The following is a 15,910-nucleotide window of genomic DNA, read 5'->3' on the forward strand; positions in this document are numbered from 1 at the left end:
CGTTCTCGTGATCCTGCTATGAGAAACATAGTTAAGGATTTACAAAAAGAAATTAAACAAAGATTTACTCTTTTGCGAAATGAAAATTTTGCTAAAGAAGTTGAACAAATTAAACCATATTCTAAACCTTTCTGGAAACTTTCTAAGGTTCTTAAGAAACCTCAGAAACCAATTCCTGCTCTCGCTAAACGCTAAAGTAATTCCTATCCTGAAACCTGATAAAAACCCAGCAGAAACATCAAGCTATCGACCAATTAGCTTACTTTCTTCTATCAGTAAACTTTTTGAAAAAATTATCTTGTTGAGAATGATGACTCATATAAATGAGAATTCAATTTTTTTACCAGAGCAGTTTGGATTTCGTCATGAACATTCAACTACTCATCAACTTGTCAGAGTAACGAACATGATAAAATCAAATAAATCTTTTGGGTTATTCACTGGATTTGCTCTTCTAGACATAGAAAAAGCATTCGACACTGTTTGGCACAAAGGTTTAATAGCAAAAATGTCTGATTTCCAGTTTCCTATTTATTTGATCAAAATGATTCAAAATTATTTAACTGATCGTACTCTTCAGGTTAGCTATCAGAATTGTAAATCTGAATTGCTACCCGTACGAGCCGGTGTTCCGCAGGGTTCGAGTGTAGCTCCAATCTTGTATAATATTTTCACTTCTGATCTTCCAAATCTACCCGTTGGTTGTCAGAAATCGCTATTCTGTGACGACACAAGTCTGTTAGCCACAGGTAGAAATCTAAGAGTGATCTGCAGTCGCCTACAAAGAAGTTTAAATATTTTCAGTGACTATCTGTCAAAATGGAAAATTAAACCAAATGCAGCAAAAACGCAATTAATTATCTTTCCTCACAAGCCAAGAGCTTCTTTTCTTAAACCAAACAATAATCACATTCTCAAATTGAATGGCTTGGAATTGACATGGTCTGATCAAGCTAAATACTTAGGTTTAACGTATGACAAAAAACTCACTTTTAAGGATCACATTGAAGGAATTCAAAATAAAATTCTGAAAATGATTCTGAAGCGTCCTCCCTGGTTTAGTACAAATGAGTTACACAGACTCACAAATATAGAACCATTAGATGTAATGTCACATAATATTATAAGCAAATTCCGACAAAAATCGATGCAATCTTCAATTGAATCGATTCGCTCTCTGTATTAGTTAGTAAGTTAGTATATAAGTTCCTTTTCCCCATTACACAATACAAGTAGGTTTAGAATTTTCCCTACACAAAAATCTCAGAATTGCGGAAGCAAATGATGTCTTCATGGTAATAACCAAATCATATATATATATATATATATATATATATATATATATATATATATATATATATATATATATATATATATATATATATATATATATATATATATATATATATATATATATATATATATATATATATATATATATATATATATATATATATATATATATATATATATATATATATATATATATATATATAACAGGGCTGAAAAGTCACCACTTGTGGCTGAACACCCAATTTAAATCTTAATAATTTAATTTTAACTCATATTCCAATAAATAGTTATTTAAAAAAAAAATAAAAGCGATCTTCTTTTCAGTGTCGAATAGACAGAATTTGAATGTGATTGATCACTTCTGTGACTTAATTTTAAAACTTATAGAAGGTAGCTCTGGCCTTTCTATGACAATGATTTCGCAGCAAGGAAAAACTAAATTTCAACGATAAATTGTATTTTTGCTCAATATGCGTACCCTACGCTTCTCTTATGCGAACCGTACACGAAAGTGCTCACCGGCATGTACACTTCGGTGAAAATATCTGCGTCCATCTCGGAGAATTTAAGAGCTCTGCTTCAGCACTGTGGTTCGATCCAGTGCTAGAGATGAAAAAAAAACACGCGCTCTCATGATGCTCGTAAACTTTTTTAATAGTGGTGTATATGTGTGAAAGAGAGACACACAGAAGAGATGGACGTTTCTGCTTACCTTAACTGTGTTTTTACTTAGAGCCACTTTACCCCCGATTAGGTTAATATTCAGTTTTTTATGTGCACATCACCCTGTAATTCCGAACCGCGATTCAGATCGGCATAAAATTCAATTGCAGTCTGTGGGACCACAAGACCTTTCATTTGAATTTGTGTTTGTGAAAATCGGTTCAGCCATCTCTGAGAAAATTGAGTGACATTATATGTATATGTCCACAGTGGTTGGGAAAAGGCAAAAATAAAATCAGTCATGTGCGCTTAGTTAGGCATGTAGTAACATCGATCGATTAATCAAGTAATCGATTAATAACCCAGATAATCGAGTAATATTCAATCATATGAACTAATATTTGATTGTCGCCGACGCAAACCTTAAATCCAAAACAAAAATCAGCTGTTATTGCCGTAACACTCGTTCATTCATGATTAAAGAAACTTTGACCGCAATAATTCATACAACTAGTACTTACTGCACACCGCGAGGAAGAATCAAATTACATCAACTGCACTCGTCGTTGAGTCCGGTCGGTCACATAGTAAAACAGACAAATTATGCTAAGTCAACATTCTCGATGTCGATGCCATTGTCGCACCGCGACATATTGATATATATTCAATAACATAAGCGGCGCAACGTAGGAACATAAGAAATCATTCAAATATTCAATGTACTTATATATATTTGTAAATAATTGGCTTTAAGAAATTTAGATATAAAAACCCAAAAATTATCAATAAAGACACAGTCAAAATCCAAACCTCATTCAGCAAACATTCGTTTCCGAAACACCGGAGCTCTTCGTTGGTTTCCACCTTGCATCCCTTGGACGAAGGGCCCCATTCCAAAGTCTATAGCGTGTAGTATTTGTTACGCAGGTGCTACAAACTATAGAATTCAATCTAGACTTAGAGGTGGCTTGTACTGCAGGACATCTCTAACTAGAACCTTGGTCGAACGTCGTAAGATCGCCCAACCGGTGGGCGATATATGGTGGCTCCAGAGAGGATTTATCCTCAAGGTTTCGCGACGTTAAAAGGAACGAAATAAAAGTTTAAGCGTGTCCGTAGCTCATAGCGGACAAATAAACGTGTTGTAACGAAAAAGAGTGTGTTCATAGCTAACAGATCAGCTGAAAACCGAACTGTTAATAACGGATTATACACAAGTGAGTGAGTGTTTGAAGTCTGTCAGTACAATATCACAACCAGGTGATATATCACGCAATTCGTACCAGAAGGAAGCATCGTAAATATGGCCTCCACATCGTACGTGAACAATCCCAACGGGAACTGCCGCCTGTGCCAGGACAAGGACAGTGCGGACGAATGGATGGTGGAATGCATGAAATGTTGGAATTGGTTCCACATGGCATGCGCCAAACTAGAAAAAAAGCCTACGGTAAAGGAATCTTGGCACTGTCCAAGGTGTAAGGAAGAAATAAAGGAAATCCAGCTTCTGAAGAAGGAGCTGGAAGAATATAAACGGACAACCACGAGAAGTATGTCCAAAGAACGCAGCCCAGTTGATACGGTTGAACTGCTACGGCGTCAATTTGAGCCGCAGCTGGAAAGCCAAAAGATACGTGACGAGGCTTTCCAAAAAGCCATGCTTGAAATGGCAAACATAATTCATCAAATTAAGAATGATCCTGAAATTGTTAGCACTTCCACGGCTTCCAAAATAAAACTACCAGATGAAATTACAAATCTACTAAGAAGACAAACAGCAAAGCAGCTTCCACAATTTAACGGTAATTATAAGGATTGGCCAAATTTTAAACGACTCTATGAACAAAGTAAACGAGAAGGACAATTCAGTAATACGGATAACATCAATAGACTTATGGCGAGTCTCGATAAATCTGTTAAAGTACACATTAATGCATTGTTAATGGACCCGGGAAACGAGAAACAAGTTATCGAAACATTGGACAGTATATATGGACAGCCACTAGCGATATTCAACGAACTGTGGAAGGATCTGACAAAATTACGGAACCCACGTATGGAAAACCCTCAAACAATGGTAGACTTTGTAGTCACACTCGGCAATTTAGTTTCAAATATGTCGATAATACAGTGTGAAGATTATCTTGCTAATCCATTACAAATAGCAGAAATCATATGTCGTCTGCCGCTCAACCTAAGAGAGCAATGGGCGGACAAGGAAGTTGAAACCATGACTCCTGCGAACGGGGAGCCAAGACGAAAACTAACGCTGAAGGATGTACACGAATTTCTTAAACCACAACAAAAGAGAGCGACACTCCTTGTCGCACAAAGGGTTTGTCTATCAGATAAGGAATATCCAAAAAACGAAAAATCAAGGATAAATCTACATACTGAAGGTAAAAGCAAACATCCAGTAAAATGCCTCTGTTGTAATCAACAACATTGGCTAACATCATGTCAGGAATTCAGAAACATGAATACAGAAAAGAGACGCGCATTAGCTCTTGAGAAACGCATATGTTTCAATTGTTTACGACTAGGACACTCATCCAAAAATTGTGAGACTAAGCCAAACTGTAGAACACAAGGATGCATGGCACGCCATCATACATTCCTCCATTTACGTACAAGAAATAGCGACGAGAGCACAACCTCCCAGAAAAATGACACCAAAATAAAAACTAAAAATGAATCGTTTAATAACTCCAAAGATCCTAAGAAAACCATTGAAAAGAAGGACGTTGAGGAAACAAGTGCAGCATCCACCTCATCAGATACTTCCAATAAACAAGATAAAGAAACCACACGCACGAATATACATACCGTCAGGAAAAACAAGGTGTATTACCAAATCCTTCCTGTAACTATTCACGCACAAGGCAAACAGTTAGATACATTCGCTTTCCTGGATCATGGATCTTCGAACAGTCTCATTCTGGATAAGGTTGCTAATGAGTTAGGTCTAGAAGGACCAATATCCTCCTTGAGTATTAAATGGACCAATGACTCAATACATGAGGACAACCAAAGTCGAAGTGTTTGTTTCAAAATATCCGGTACCAACAAAAATCGGTATCAAATGGAGAGTGTACGTACAGTAAGCAAATTATCACTACCACGCCAAACACTCGAGTATAATGAAATTAAAGAAAAATACACACACCTCAAAAATATTCCGATACAAGGGTATGTCAATGCCGAACCAACGTTATTAATTGGACTTGATCATCTACGACTGCTAACGGCAACGAAACAACGTATAAATGAAATCGGACCAGTCGCGGCCAAGACACCCATCGGCTGGGTAATATACGGCAGGACAAACTCTAGACATCAACAGGACACATATTCATGCGTTATTGAGGAACAAGATGCTCTCCGTGAGGAAATACAGAAATATTTTTCAACCGAAGAATTCGGTGTCAAAGTCACTCATCACAATCACATAAGTACCGAAGACAAGTTGGCCAACCAAATTATCCAGCAAACAATGAAATATAATGGTTATCAATATGAGATCGGACTGCTTTGGAAGCAAACAAGGACTATTATGCCAAAAACAGAAAGCTTTAAAGCAGCATTAAAAAGACTAGAATACACTGAAGCAAAGATGCGAAAAGATCCTGAATTTTCTGAATGGTATAAGGAAAAGATTCAGGAGTACGTTAAGAAAGGCTACGCTCGAATGCTCACGCCAGAGGAAATTACTCGAAGTAGCGAGAAAACGTATTATTTACCCCACTTCGCGGTCGTGAATCCAAATAAAACTCCACTCAAACCACGTCTCGTCTTTGATGCCGCTGCAAAGGTACAGGGAGTATCACTAAATTGCTGTCGAACGTCGTAAGATCGCCCAACCGGTGGGCGATAGATTATTGAACTAATTGAACAGTTTAAAAATTCAATTACAATCATCGAATAATTAATCGATATTCGAATAAAATTTAATCGAATAAATTTAAACGAACCGGCTCCTTGCAACTAGAGATGGTAAGTATTTTTTCAAGCCCGAACCCGACTCGTATCCGATCGAAAATAAAAAACATTTATCCGTACCTAAAATTAATTTATCTTCCAAACCCGAACCCGACCCGTGCCCGATAAAAAAAACAAAAATCTTTACTTCTTCCTGACCCGAACTTGAAAAAAGTTCCGAAACCTGACCAAATTTTTTATCCCAAACCCGCCCCGTGGCACTTCCGGCGAAACTCTCAACGGGTGAGCACGTTGCATCGTGTTAGTCCGGAGAAAATTCGAGCAAAGTAAATCAGTCATATGCCACACAGCGAGATTTTCGCTTGTAGTCCAGTGAAAAGAAAGTCCATTGGACTATAAACGAAAATTAACTGGCAATATAGCCTTAGTTGCTGTGTCATCAATTCGGCGCCATCTCAAATGAGGTGACGCCAACCAGAAAGAAGAAGAAGAAGAACCCGACCCGTACTCGTTGAAAATGACAAAAATCGATAGCCGTACCCGACCCAATCCCGACAAATATATCTTTTTCTGTACTCATACAATATTTTCTGCTTTTGTTGTCACTATTTTAATAAAATAAATCGTTGTGATAAGCCCAAGTTAGCTTCACAATATCTTTTTCTCTGAGTGTTCAACTGCGAACAATGTTTATTATTGTCACGAGTGAATGTTTTATTTCGAGCTGCTTCAAGTCAAATTGAGTGTTTTTCAAAACCTTCCAAGAATAAAAAAGTGGTGTATGTGGGCATAACCGTCATTCAGAATGTTATCGTTCGTTATTATTCTTCTGAAATCGGTTCCAAACTATTTCAATTTATAGGTTATGATAATTGCTTGCTAAACAAACCGTCTTCGGCTGTACCGGTTCCCAGTACCCGGTACAGAAAGTACCGGAAATAGTGGTCAAAAACTTCAAAACGTGTTACACCGGTTTTCACAAACTTGGGCTCAAACGAAAAGTTGTATGGTCCCATTAGATGCTATTGAATTTCAATTAGATGCTATTGAATTTCAATTTCAATAGGACTATAGTACTATAAAATAGACATCAGTTGAATCAATAATCTGATTTGAGACCATGATAAATGTAAAATTAAATTGAAATGCACTGGTTTTTCAATAAAAAAGAGTCTTATTTTTACTGCAATTTAGTTATTAAAAGATGAGGAACTGTAAAGTAACTTTTCATTCAAATGTTTGCTCCAAACATGTGCATAAAAATTGATGTAAATTCACAAAATATTTTTATCTGTGTAATTAGTAGAATGCATAATGAAGTCAGTGTAAAAATACCTTCAGTCCTCCGTCACAACATAGCGAAAGGTTATTTTGCTTTGTTTGTTTAAAAAAGCATCTATATCCAGTTTTTACCCGACGGCATTACAGCTGAAAGCATCGCAAATAGTAAAATAAAATGTTTGAATTCTTTTGTCATTACATAATCTTTTGCATCAACCAGATCAATTTCATGCAAGCCAAAATTTTGCTAATAAGTGACACTAGGTATAAAAATGCTCGAAATCAACTACCACCAAACAATGCAAAACACTTCACGATGCGTTGTTTTATCCTTTCTGGCTCGAAGGATATTGCCCTTTAAATTAAACCGGAATCTTTCAAAAACTGAACGTACAGAAGCTGAAAAAATCGTCAAGACAAAACTCGAAGCATAGAAAGAACAACTTTTTCAAACGGTAATCGTTTAGTGTTCTTGTACACGGACGATCCCCGCACGAAATTTATCAGAATATTTCCGTTTTTGGAAACACAACGTGGGCATATGCCATCTCAGCTCGCCTCGCTGCAAATCTCGAGGCGTGCGAAGATGTGCGTATAAAATCAAATGTTCTGGTCACAACCTGTTTCAGTTCGATCCATTTCACAAGCTAGAGTGATATCACAATTCGGTGAAACGAATTAAACTGGAGGTAATTTTGGATCCATGTGTTGAATAATCAGTGGTAATTGAAGACAGTGTTTCATCGTAGATGACGATAATTGCAATTGCTCTGCTTGTGCTGGGACCATGGCAGATTCAAAGTGGCTCTCTGGAGGATAATTTTGGAGGATATGACTACCCAAAGCCTTCATGTCCCCTGGCGTACCCAAACACGGTCACAACAACAGTGCCTTTGTTGGAATACATAACAGTGAAACAGTTTGAGACACGAACAATTTTCAGTGTCCTTAAACCGAAAACGATTTTATCAACCGTGATTGTGCCTACGACTACAACAGATGTTAGTACAGTAACAAACTTTCAAACGAAAACGGACTACAGAACAGTTGTTAATACTGTCACCGAAACATTACCGGCCGTTACAAGAGTGTCCACCTTAATTGATACGCAATGGGAAACTTCCTCCTATCCGGTCACTACAACGGAAGTGTCCACCAAACGGATCACTTTAACTGACACCATAACCAGCATTGATACCGTGTTTGCAACGATAGAACAAACAACAACCATTCCAGTTACAACTACTTTCACTACAACGATTTGCACCCCCAACAATGCCTATCTTCCTGTGCCGGAACATTCAACCTGTTCACCTCCTCCTCAAACCTATCTCCCGGTTGATTTAGCACCACCGGATATTCCAGTGCAAACCAGGGCACTGGAGATCACTGTTACAAATACGCCAACGATCACGTTAACTTCGACGGCCACACCGCAAACCGTTACCACCACCGTGCACCCGAAGGCTCAAACCACCAAAACCATCACGATCACGTTGGAACCATCGGAAACCAGTACCCGGATCATCCGGCCCACCAGCACCGAACTCAGCTACCTTGATCCAACGACCATCAAACGAACGATCAAACCAACCTCGACCAGCTACATATCGAAAGATGCCGTGACGGTCTCACTAACGGTGACCAGAACCTCTTCGATCATAAAGTACGCGGAGCGCGTTACCAAAAGTGTCACCGTTACACCCACACTTACGACTTATATCTACCGGGATACGGTGACTAAGACGCTACTGCCTAGTAAAATATTAAGCGCTGCCGGCTGATAATTGAGCGCTTCGGCGGGGGCGACTCCGAAATGTGGATTGAAATAGAAGAAATAGATTTCTAATAAAGTATAGGATTAGCCTACAGGTATGCAGCTTTCCGAAAGAAAACTGATTACCGTAATAAATTATTGCTCTCAAATATAGATGGCTTCTTACCAAGTGTCCGGTTAAGAGTATCGCCTTAGGGAAATTTCTGATTTTCCCCACTTAGAAAAAAACGTTCAACGGTGGTCCTTCGTTGGTCCAATACGTTGGATCATTGGTCCAATGAAAGTCCAATCAATCGTTCAACGGGAGGCCAACACGGGACCTTCGTTTGCCGATTTTGAAACAGACCGTTGAACAGAATGCTATTTTTTTCGTTCAACAAACCCGGCAGACAGAGGTCCATTGTTGAGCCATTTTTAAAATGAGGAGTTGGAGCCCCGTTGGACTAGTTTTACTGCAGAATTTCTGAAGTTTTTTCCACTTATTTGTTTAAACTAACAATACATACCTGCACAATACTTCTACTTCACGTAGAATAACAACAAATTTTCTTTCTATGTAAAGGTAACACTTAATTTTCACACTATTTTTGCAAGACTAAAAACAACAACAAACCGTTCCAGCAAATTGAACGAATATTTCGTGCAATATGTTGTTCAACAAGCGCTCAAAAACCAACAAAATTGAACGGCCTGCTGAGAGGGTCTTTTAACATTTGATCAAACGGTTCAATTCGAAAACGGTACGGAATTAACTAGTTATGCCAAAAAATAACTTTTTCAGTCGCTTGTTCAGCGCCCCACCATAAAAATACTTCATTTTCCATGCTACAATTATCCAACGATTCTTTAAATTGTTATAATATCAACCCCTTAAAAAAATATTGAGATATTTCTAAATGTTGAATCGAGGGTGGGGCATAATGTCCGTAGAGTAACTCTTTTAAGAGAATTGGTATATCAACGGTATGGCTTTGTTTTTTTACCTTTTTTATAAATATAAAAAATAGGTATAGAATTCGCTCAAACTTAAGAAAAAATTTTCGAGGCCCGGAGGGCCGAGTTTTATATATTAATCGATTCAGCTCGACAAACTGAGCAAATGTCTGTGTGTGTGTGTGTGTGTGTGTGTGTGTGTGTGTGTGTGTGTGTGTGTGTGTGTGTGTGTGTGTGTGTGTGTGTGTGTGTGTGTGTGTGTGTGTGTGTGTGTGTGTGTGTGTGTGTGTGTGTGTGTGTGTATGTGTGTTGTCAACTAAGAGGTCGAGATCTCAGAGATGGCTGGACCGATTTTGATCAAACTAGTCGTAAATGAAAGGTCTCCCCGTCACCCAAAACGCTATATGGAGATGACTCAACCGTGTTCTACAAACTCTGATTCATATGAAAAGTCGTATCCTCCCAAACAAGGTTCCTGAATTACGTTTGGATCCGAATTCCGGTTCCGGAACTATATGGTAACATGTGAAACGAAATTGAAATATTGTTACTCATTTTTCTCGTAGATGGCTAAACCGATATAAGATTCAAATGAAATCTAGGAACCACAAAAGATTGAAATGAAAGGTCTTAAGATCCTATAAAAGTCAGACCTAACTTCCGAATTAGGGGATACAGGATGATTAGTATAAAAATGTCCATTTCACATAAATTTATCAGGTTTATCGGGTTTGTAGATTTCGATAGTAGATAACCAAATAAACTTATTTCAGTTTTAGCGGTATTCAGTTTTCGATTCGGAAAGTACCCAAAAATTTAATTCGCACTACGATTTCTCAAAGATGTCTACACTGATTTTCAAACAGTTTGAATCAAATGTAAACTATACAGCTCCTGAGGTGGATTTAACTGACTTCAGCTACACCGATTTTAGAATTCCGGTTCCAATATCGAATCGTTTCTTGCAGCTCAATCGTTTTCTCGAAACAGGCCAACTCGAATTTCAAAAACAAAAATTCAAATTAAAGGATCCAATACAAAATTATTGAATTTTATCCAATTCTGAATTCCGATTCTGGAATTTAAGGGTGATGAGTTTTTAAAATTCAAACTAATGTAGAAGATGACAGTTGAACTCAAAATTATTGCATTTTATTCGTCATATTAATTTATGGCCTTACGAATCTTGACGAAAAACTCTAAAGTGGAACTTACTTCAACATCTCATGGATTCTATAGATTGTCACACGCTTAGAATAAAATTCGATCCGATTGACGATTGAATTCTCAAATTGCCGCTTAAAACGACGGTCATTAAAATAATGTCATGAGAACTAAAACACCGAAGAATATTCATGCAAAAAACACATGCGGATTGATAAAAAAAGGTATCATCTCACTGCTAGGTGGATAAAGCACGTTTTTTACATTACAACTGCGAAAAGTTGGTTAGTAAGTTGCAATCGACCATTATACGTTTTATACGGATAAAATGCTTATTTAGTCGACGCGAAACCTTGTCATCGAAAAGCTGCCTGAGGATATATTCATGTGTTTTCTATTTTTCAGCAAACGACAACTGCCAAATTTGCATAACAGAAAGATTTTACGAAAAAAAAAGTGTTAGTGATAAAACTTTTATTTGGAAGCGTTTTGAACGCGTAAAAAGGGAAGGGGGCGTTTTGGCCAGTAGGGGCACTTTTTAATACTTTCCCTTACACTGACTCCTATAGAAGTTTTTCACAGCGTTCTATGAATGCATCAGTGTAAGAAATCGATAGAAGGAATTCAGATTAGTCAATCAACTAATAGAATAAATCTAATAATTATTACCAATGTAACCACAAACATTAGGCGATAGCACAGAGCTGACATGAAATTGACACAAATACGAAATAAAAGACGCATTTCAACCTTAACATTTCGTTTAAGCCATATATTTGAAATTTAAATATATAAAAAACACTGCAGTTATGTAGCATTCAGTAGAAATACAGATCTGTCAAATAATAACATTTTCGGAAGTGAAAATTTATATATTCCTAGAGAGAAAACATCGTTGCAAATTGATTACTGTGCAAACTAACTAACTAACTCCTGACGGTAAATGATCTTTGGGTCAACATATTTGTTACGTCTAGTGGCCAGCGTTATCCGAAACCGTGCTCGAAGGGTTGGGATCCGATATGCTACTTGAACATCCGTTGATGTACTTCGAATAAAGAGCTACCTTCTTCCACTACGTCGAAGCGATATGATCACATTCTTCAATAAATCAAGAATACACCATTCTTACACTGACGAGAATTTATTTTAATACAGATACTTGATATACGGAGAGACATTTATTGTTAAATTGAGATTAAAGTTTATTCACAAAAAACATGTCCGATCTCTTCGGCTGCTTAGACTTATACTGGTATCCATACCCTTTCCTAGATCGCGCGCAATTTCTAAAACCTTTAGTTATGCAAATTTTATCTCTTATCAGGCAACGGTTGGAAAACTGATCTAGATCAACCGATTCGGTACAATCAAAATGCGCACGTAAACAATATTAAAAAGCCTTTTACGGCTTTTCATTGCAGCACTCTGATAAAATGATTGACATAACATATTCTACTGAAATGGGAATGATATAATTATGTTTGGAAAGTAGGTTTTAAACGGATCAGGGTCATTTCGCCGAAAGCCATTTCGCCGAAAACCGTCTCGCCGAAAGCCATTTCGACGAAAGGGTTATTTCGCCGAATGACATTTCGCCGAATGCCACTTCGCCGAAAGGGTCATTTCGCCGAATCCTGAAATCGTCTTGAAATCGTAATTAGAATTGATTTAAATTGAAGATGATAGCGTTACCGCCCGTTTTGTTAACTTACAATTGTACTGCTTGAATAATGATTGATTGTTGTACTCTTGAATAAAGATTGATTCATGAACCTCAAAAAGTAGTTCCCAAGAAAACTTGTTGACTATTAGCTACTAAGCATCAAAGCAATTGCATAGTTGTATCTACCAGGCAAATGTAGGTGGTATTTTCCGTTTATTAAGTGAAAATGAAAAAATATCTAATGCGGCTACGCGAAACGACTTTCGGCGAAATGGCTTTCGGCTATATGACCCGCTCCCGTTTTAAGCACCATTCCTCACGCGCGAAAAAGTTTATTGATTAGGAGAAAATATATTCAGAAAAAAAGTGCTCTTTCCTTTCACATCTCCAACAAAAGTTACAAAAAAAACCTCATTTACGAAATGTTCATCTGTTTGAAAGTCAGCAAAACTTTACCGGTGAATAGCCTGTTATCTGCCGCGCAGTCCGAGCGGCGTGCGTCGGGGGTTGGAGGGGTGTTTCTTTTTTTCACAATTAGAAAATAATAATTTTTTTTCCTCTGTTCTTCTTCAAAATCAAAATAATCGATTTCACATTTATCGTCGGACGTTGTTTGTTAGAAACTCAAAATCTTCAGAATGTTGAACGATTTATTATTACACAAGAAACAGGACGAAATATTCGTTAATATGGCCGGTAAGGTAACGGATGTAATTTGACCACTCTAATATATATTTGGTCCGGTGTACACTCAGACAAAAAAAAACTAGCAATTTTCATTATGTTTTTGGGCACAAGGAATCGGTAAGCTTTTCATTGATTTGCCTAAAGAATTTACCAGAATTATATTTAAAGAGCATCATATTTTGTTCATTAGGTAGCCTGCAAAATGAAGAAAATAACAGCAATAATGTACATCATCACTTCGAAAGTTTAATATCACATTGACGTTGCGTTTGCCCTAATTTTTCATTACGGACAATTCGAATTCGGGCCACTACTGAAGGCTGCGATAAACTCGCTTTCATATGATGTCTCCAACTTTTTTTATATCTGAATCTGTGATTATTTATTGTTATAATATTTGTTGTTTTAATGTACTTGTAGTAAAAGTACCTTTAAGAATATCCAGGCAAATCGCAGCACAAGTCAATTTTATGAATATCATCAGTCCATTTATCTGCGTGTACATATTCCTAAATGTAATCAAAATGAGATACATCGTGTCTCAAAGTTGTAAAGATTATTCCATTCTTTAACATATTAAGTGTGTATACTTTATTTTGACTACAACAAAAGATATGAGCGTCAGACCAAAATACCTCCGTAACCCTCCCATTATTATGCATTCAAATAATATTTGAACAAGTTAAGGAAACTATCTGAACTTTCAACGCATATCGGTGAAGGGTAAGAAAATTAAGACAGAGTTTAGTACTACATTGTCGACAGTGAACTAAGTTTAAACATAGAATTTCTTTAGAAATGTTTAAAATTAGATTAGGTTAGTATTCAAGCGACGAACCTTTTTGAAATAACAATGAGTACCATTTTAGTAGTTTTAAGCATGTTCCAGAAAATATAGCGTAAGACATTCCCAAGTAGCAAACATTGTTCTTGCATTGTATTTCTTCACTCTTCTCGCAACGATTGTGTGATTGAAAAAGCGCAGTTTGCTTATATGATGTGCAACAAGTTTCTTGTTTTATATGTTTCATAGCAGTAATATTTGTTAAGTAGAAACCGAAAATGAAACTGCTCAAATGAACTTATTGTAGAATCAGTTAAATAAACCGATGTGGAACTTAATCCTTTGAGGTTTTTGATTTGGTTTCACAAGCAGTAATATTAATGATTTTCACATTTGTTACAAAAACTTGAAAAATTATTTGTCAAACATACATGACTTGAATAACCGATCTGTAGCTATTGTGAAACATGCCAATTTTCACAAGTTTTAATTGCTACTTGGGTTGACATTTTACTGTAAACGACAGACTTCAGTAAGCTTCTCATTGTATAGCTTGTTCAACGCTTCATCTTTTTGTTAATGTTACACAATAAAATTTTCCAGTTATCCTTGAAAAGGGTCTACACCAAAGACCGAGACGACGGACAATGACATTCGCTTGTATCATAACCAGAACCGATAAGTGTCACTTATTTTCAATGAATGAATACAACACAACAGCCTTATCTTCGTTTGTTTACTGTCTTACTCGTAAATGATTGCATTAAAAACAAACGAAGAGAGACAAAGCATTCCGATCATTTACTTCAACAAAAGAGAGTACCAAAATCAACGTCACTCGTTTTTCTAGGACAAGACGAAACCAAAACATCGTCTACATGGCAATTTAGTAGAATTTCAATTTCAGCAGAACAACGTCGAAAAATTGTGTACAAATGGTGCACAGAACGCGGACTGTCACTGAGAAAGATAGCAAAAATGGAAGGAGTAAGTGGAAAAGCCGTGCGAAATGCATTCAGGAAGTTCGGTGGGGATAACATCTTTGATTACAAATCCTTGCCGGGACCACAATATTATACGGTGCGAGAAGGGCAAGTGTTAACCCAGTCCGAGATATCGATTGAAGTCGAAAAATTTGGTAAGAAAGCTATGGTCTGGCAAGCAATTTGTAGCTGCGGTAAGATTTCGAAACCCTTCATCACCACTGCTTCAATGAACAGCGAAATATACATCAAGGAATGTTTACAAAAACAATTTCTACCCATGATTCAAAGCCACAAGGATCCTGTTGTCTTCTGGCCAGATTTTGCCTCTTGCCACTACTCGAAATCAATGGTAGAATGGTATACGGTAGAATGGTATACTACATGAATCCACCAAATTGCCCACAACTTCGACCGATTGAGGAATTTTGGGCACTTTGAATGTTTTTTTAATGGTTGCCTATAACACAGAGACAGCCTTTTTCAGAGAAATTTTTATTTAATGTTGTTCGAGTTTTATAGAATAAGGTTTCAGGCTTAAGTCCCCCATATGCAGTAACTGTTTCGCACGTTTTCAATTTTTCATTTTTCTCTTTTCATCAGTCTGTATTTCGTTGAGCTTTGACAAAAAAAACTGAATTGAGTACACGGTGATCGTACGTCAGAAAGCAATTGGGAACAGATAATATCAGTTCACAATTATATTTTTTGGTGATTAATTATACGAATTGAAAAAACGA

The 15,910-nt window shown here is 36.9% G+C and overlaps 2 protein-coding genes across 3 annotated transcripts; both read left to right on the top strand.

Moving 5' to 3' along the window:
• Window positions 1-3,259: 3,259 nt before the first annotated feature.
• LOC131434133 (uncharacterized) lies at window positions 3,260-5,806 on the top strand. Its single transcript, XM_058600779.1, has one exon. It carries the CDS (start codon window positions 3,260-3,262, stop codon window positions 5,804-5,806), a length of 2,547 nt encoding a protein of 848 aa, XP_058456762.1.
• A 2,003-nt stretch (window positions 5,807-7,809) lies between these two features.
• Window positions 7,810-9,075, top strand: LOC131438606 (mucin-2-like). Of its 2 annotated transcripts, none has more exons than XM_058608732.1 (2): window positions 7,810-7,865; window positions 7,926-9,075. In XM_058608732.1, the coding sequence occupies exon 2, from the start codon at window positions 7,926-7,928 to the stop codon at window positions 8,958-8,960; it is 1,035 nt and encodes a 344-aa protein (XP_058464715.1). In that variant the 5' UTR covers window positions 7,810-7,865; the 3' UTR covers window positions 8,961-9,075. The 2 variants fall into 2 exon arrangements, with proteins under 2 accessions (XP_058464715.1, XP_058464716.1); XM_058608733.1 differs by having other exon boundaries at window positions 7,815-7,865; window positions 7,913-9,075.
• The last annotated feature ends 6,835 nt before the right edge of the window (window positions 9,076-15,910 follow it).

The sequence above is a fragment of the Malaya genurostris genome, chromosome 3 (assembly GCF_030247185.1).
Source record: "Malaya genurostris strain Urasoe2022 chromosome 3, Malgen_1.1, whole genome shotgun sequence".
NCBI lineage: Eukaryota > Metazoa > Arthropoda > Insecta > Diptera > Culicidae > Malaya > Malaya genurostris.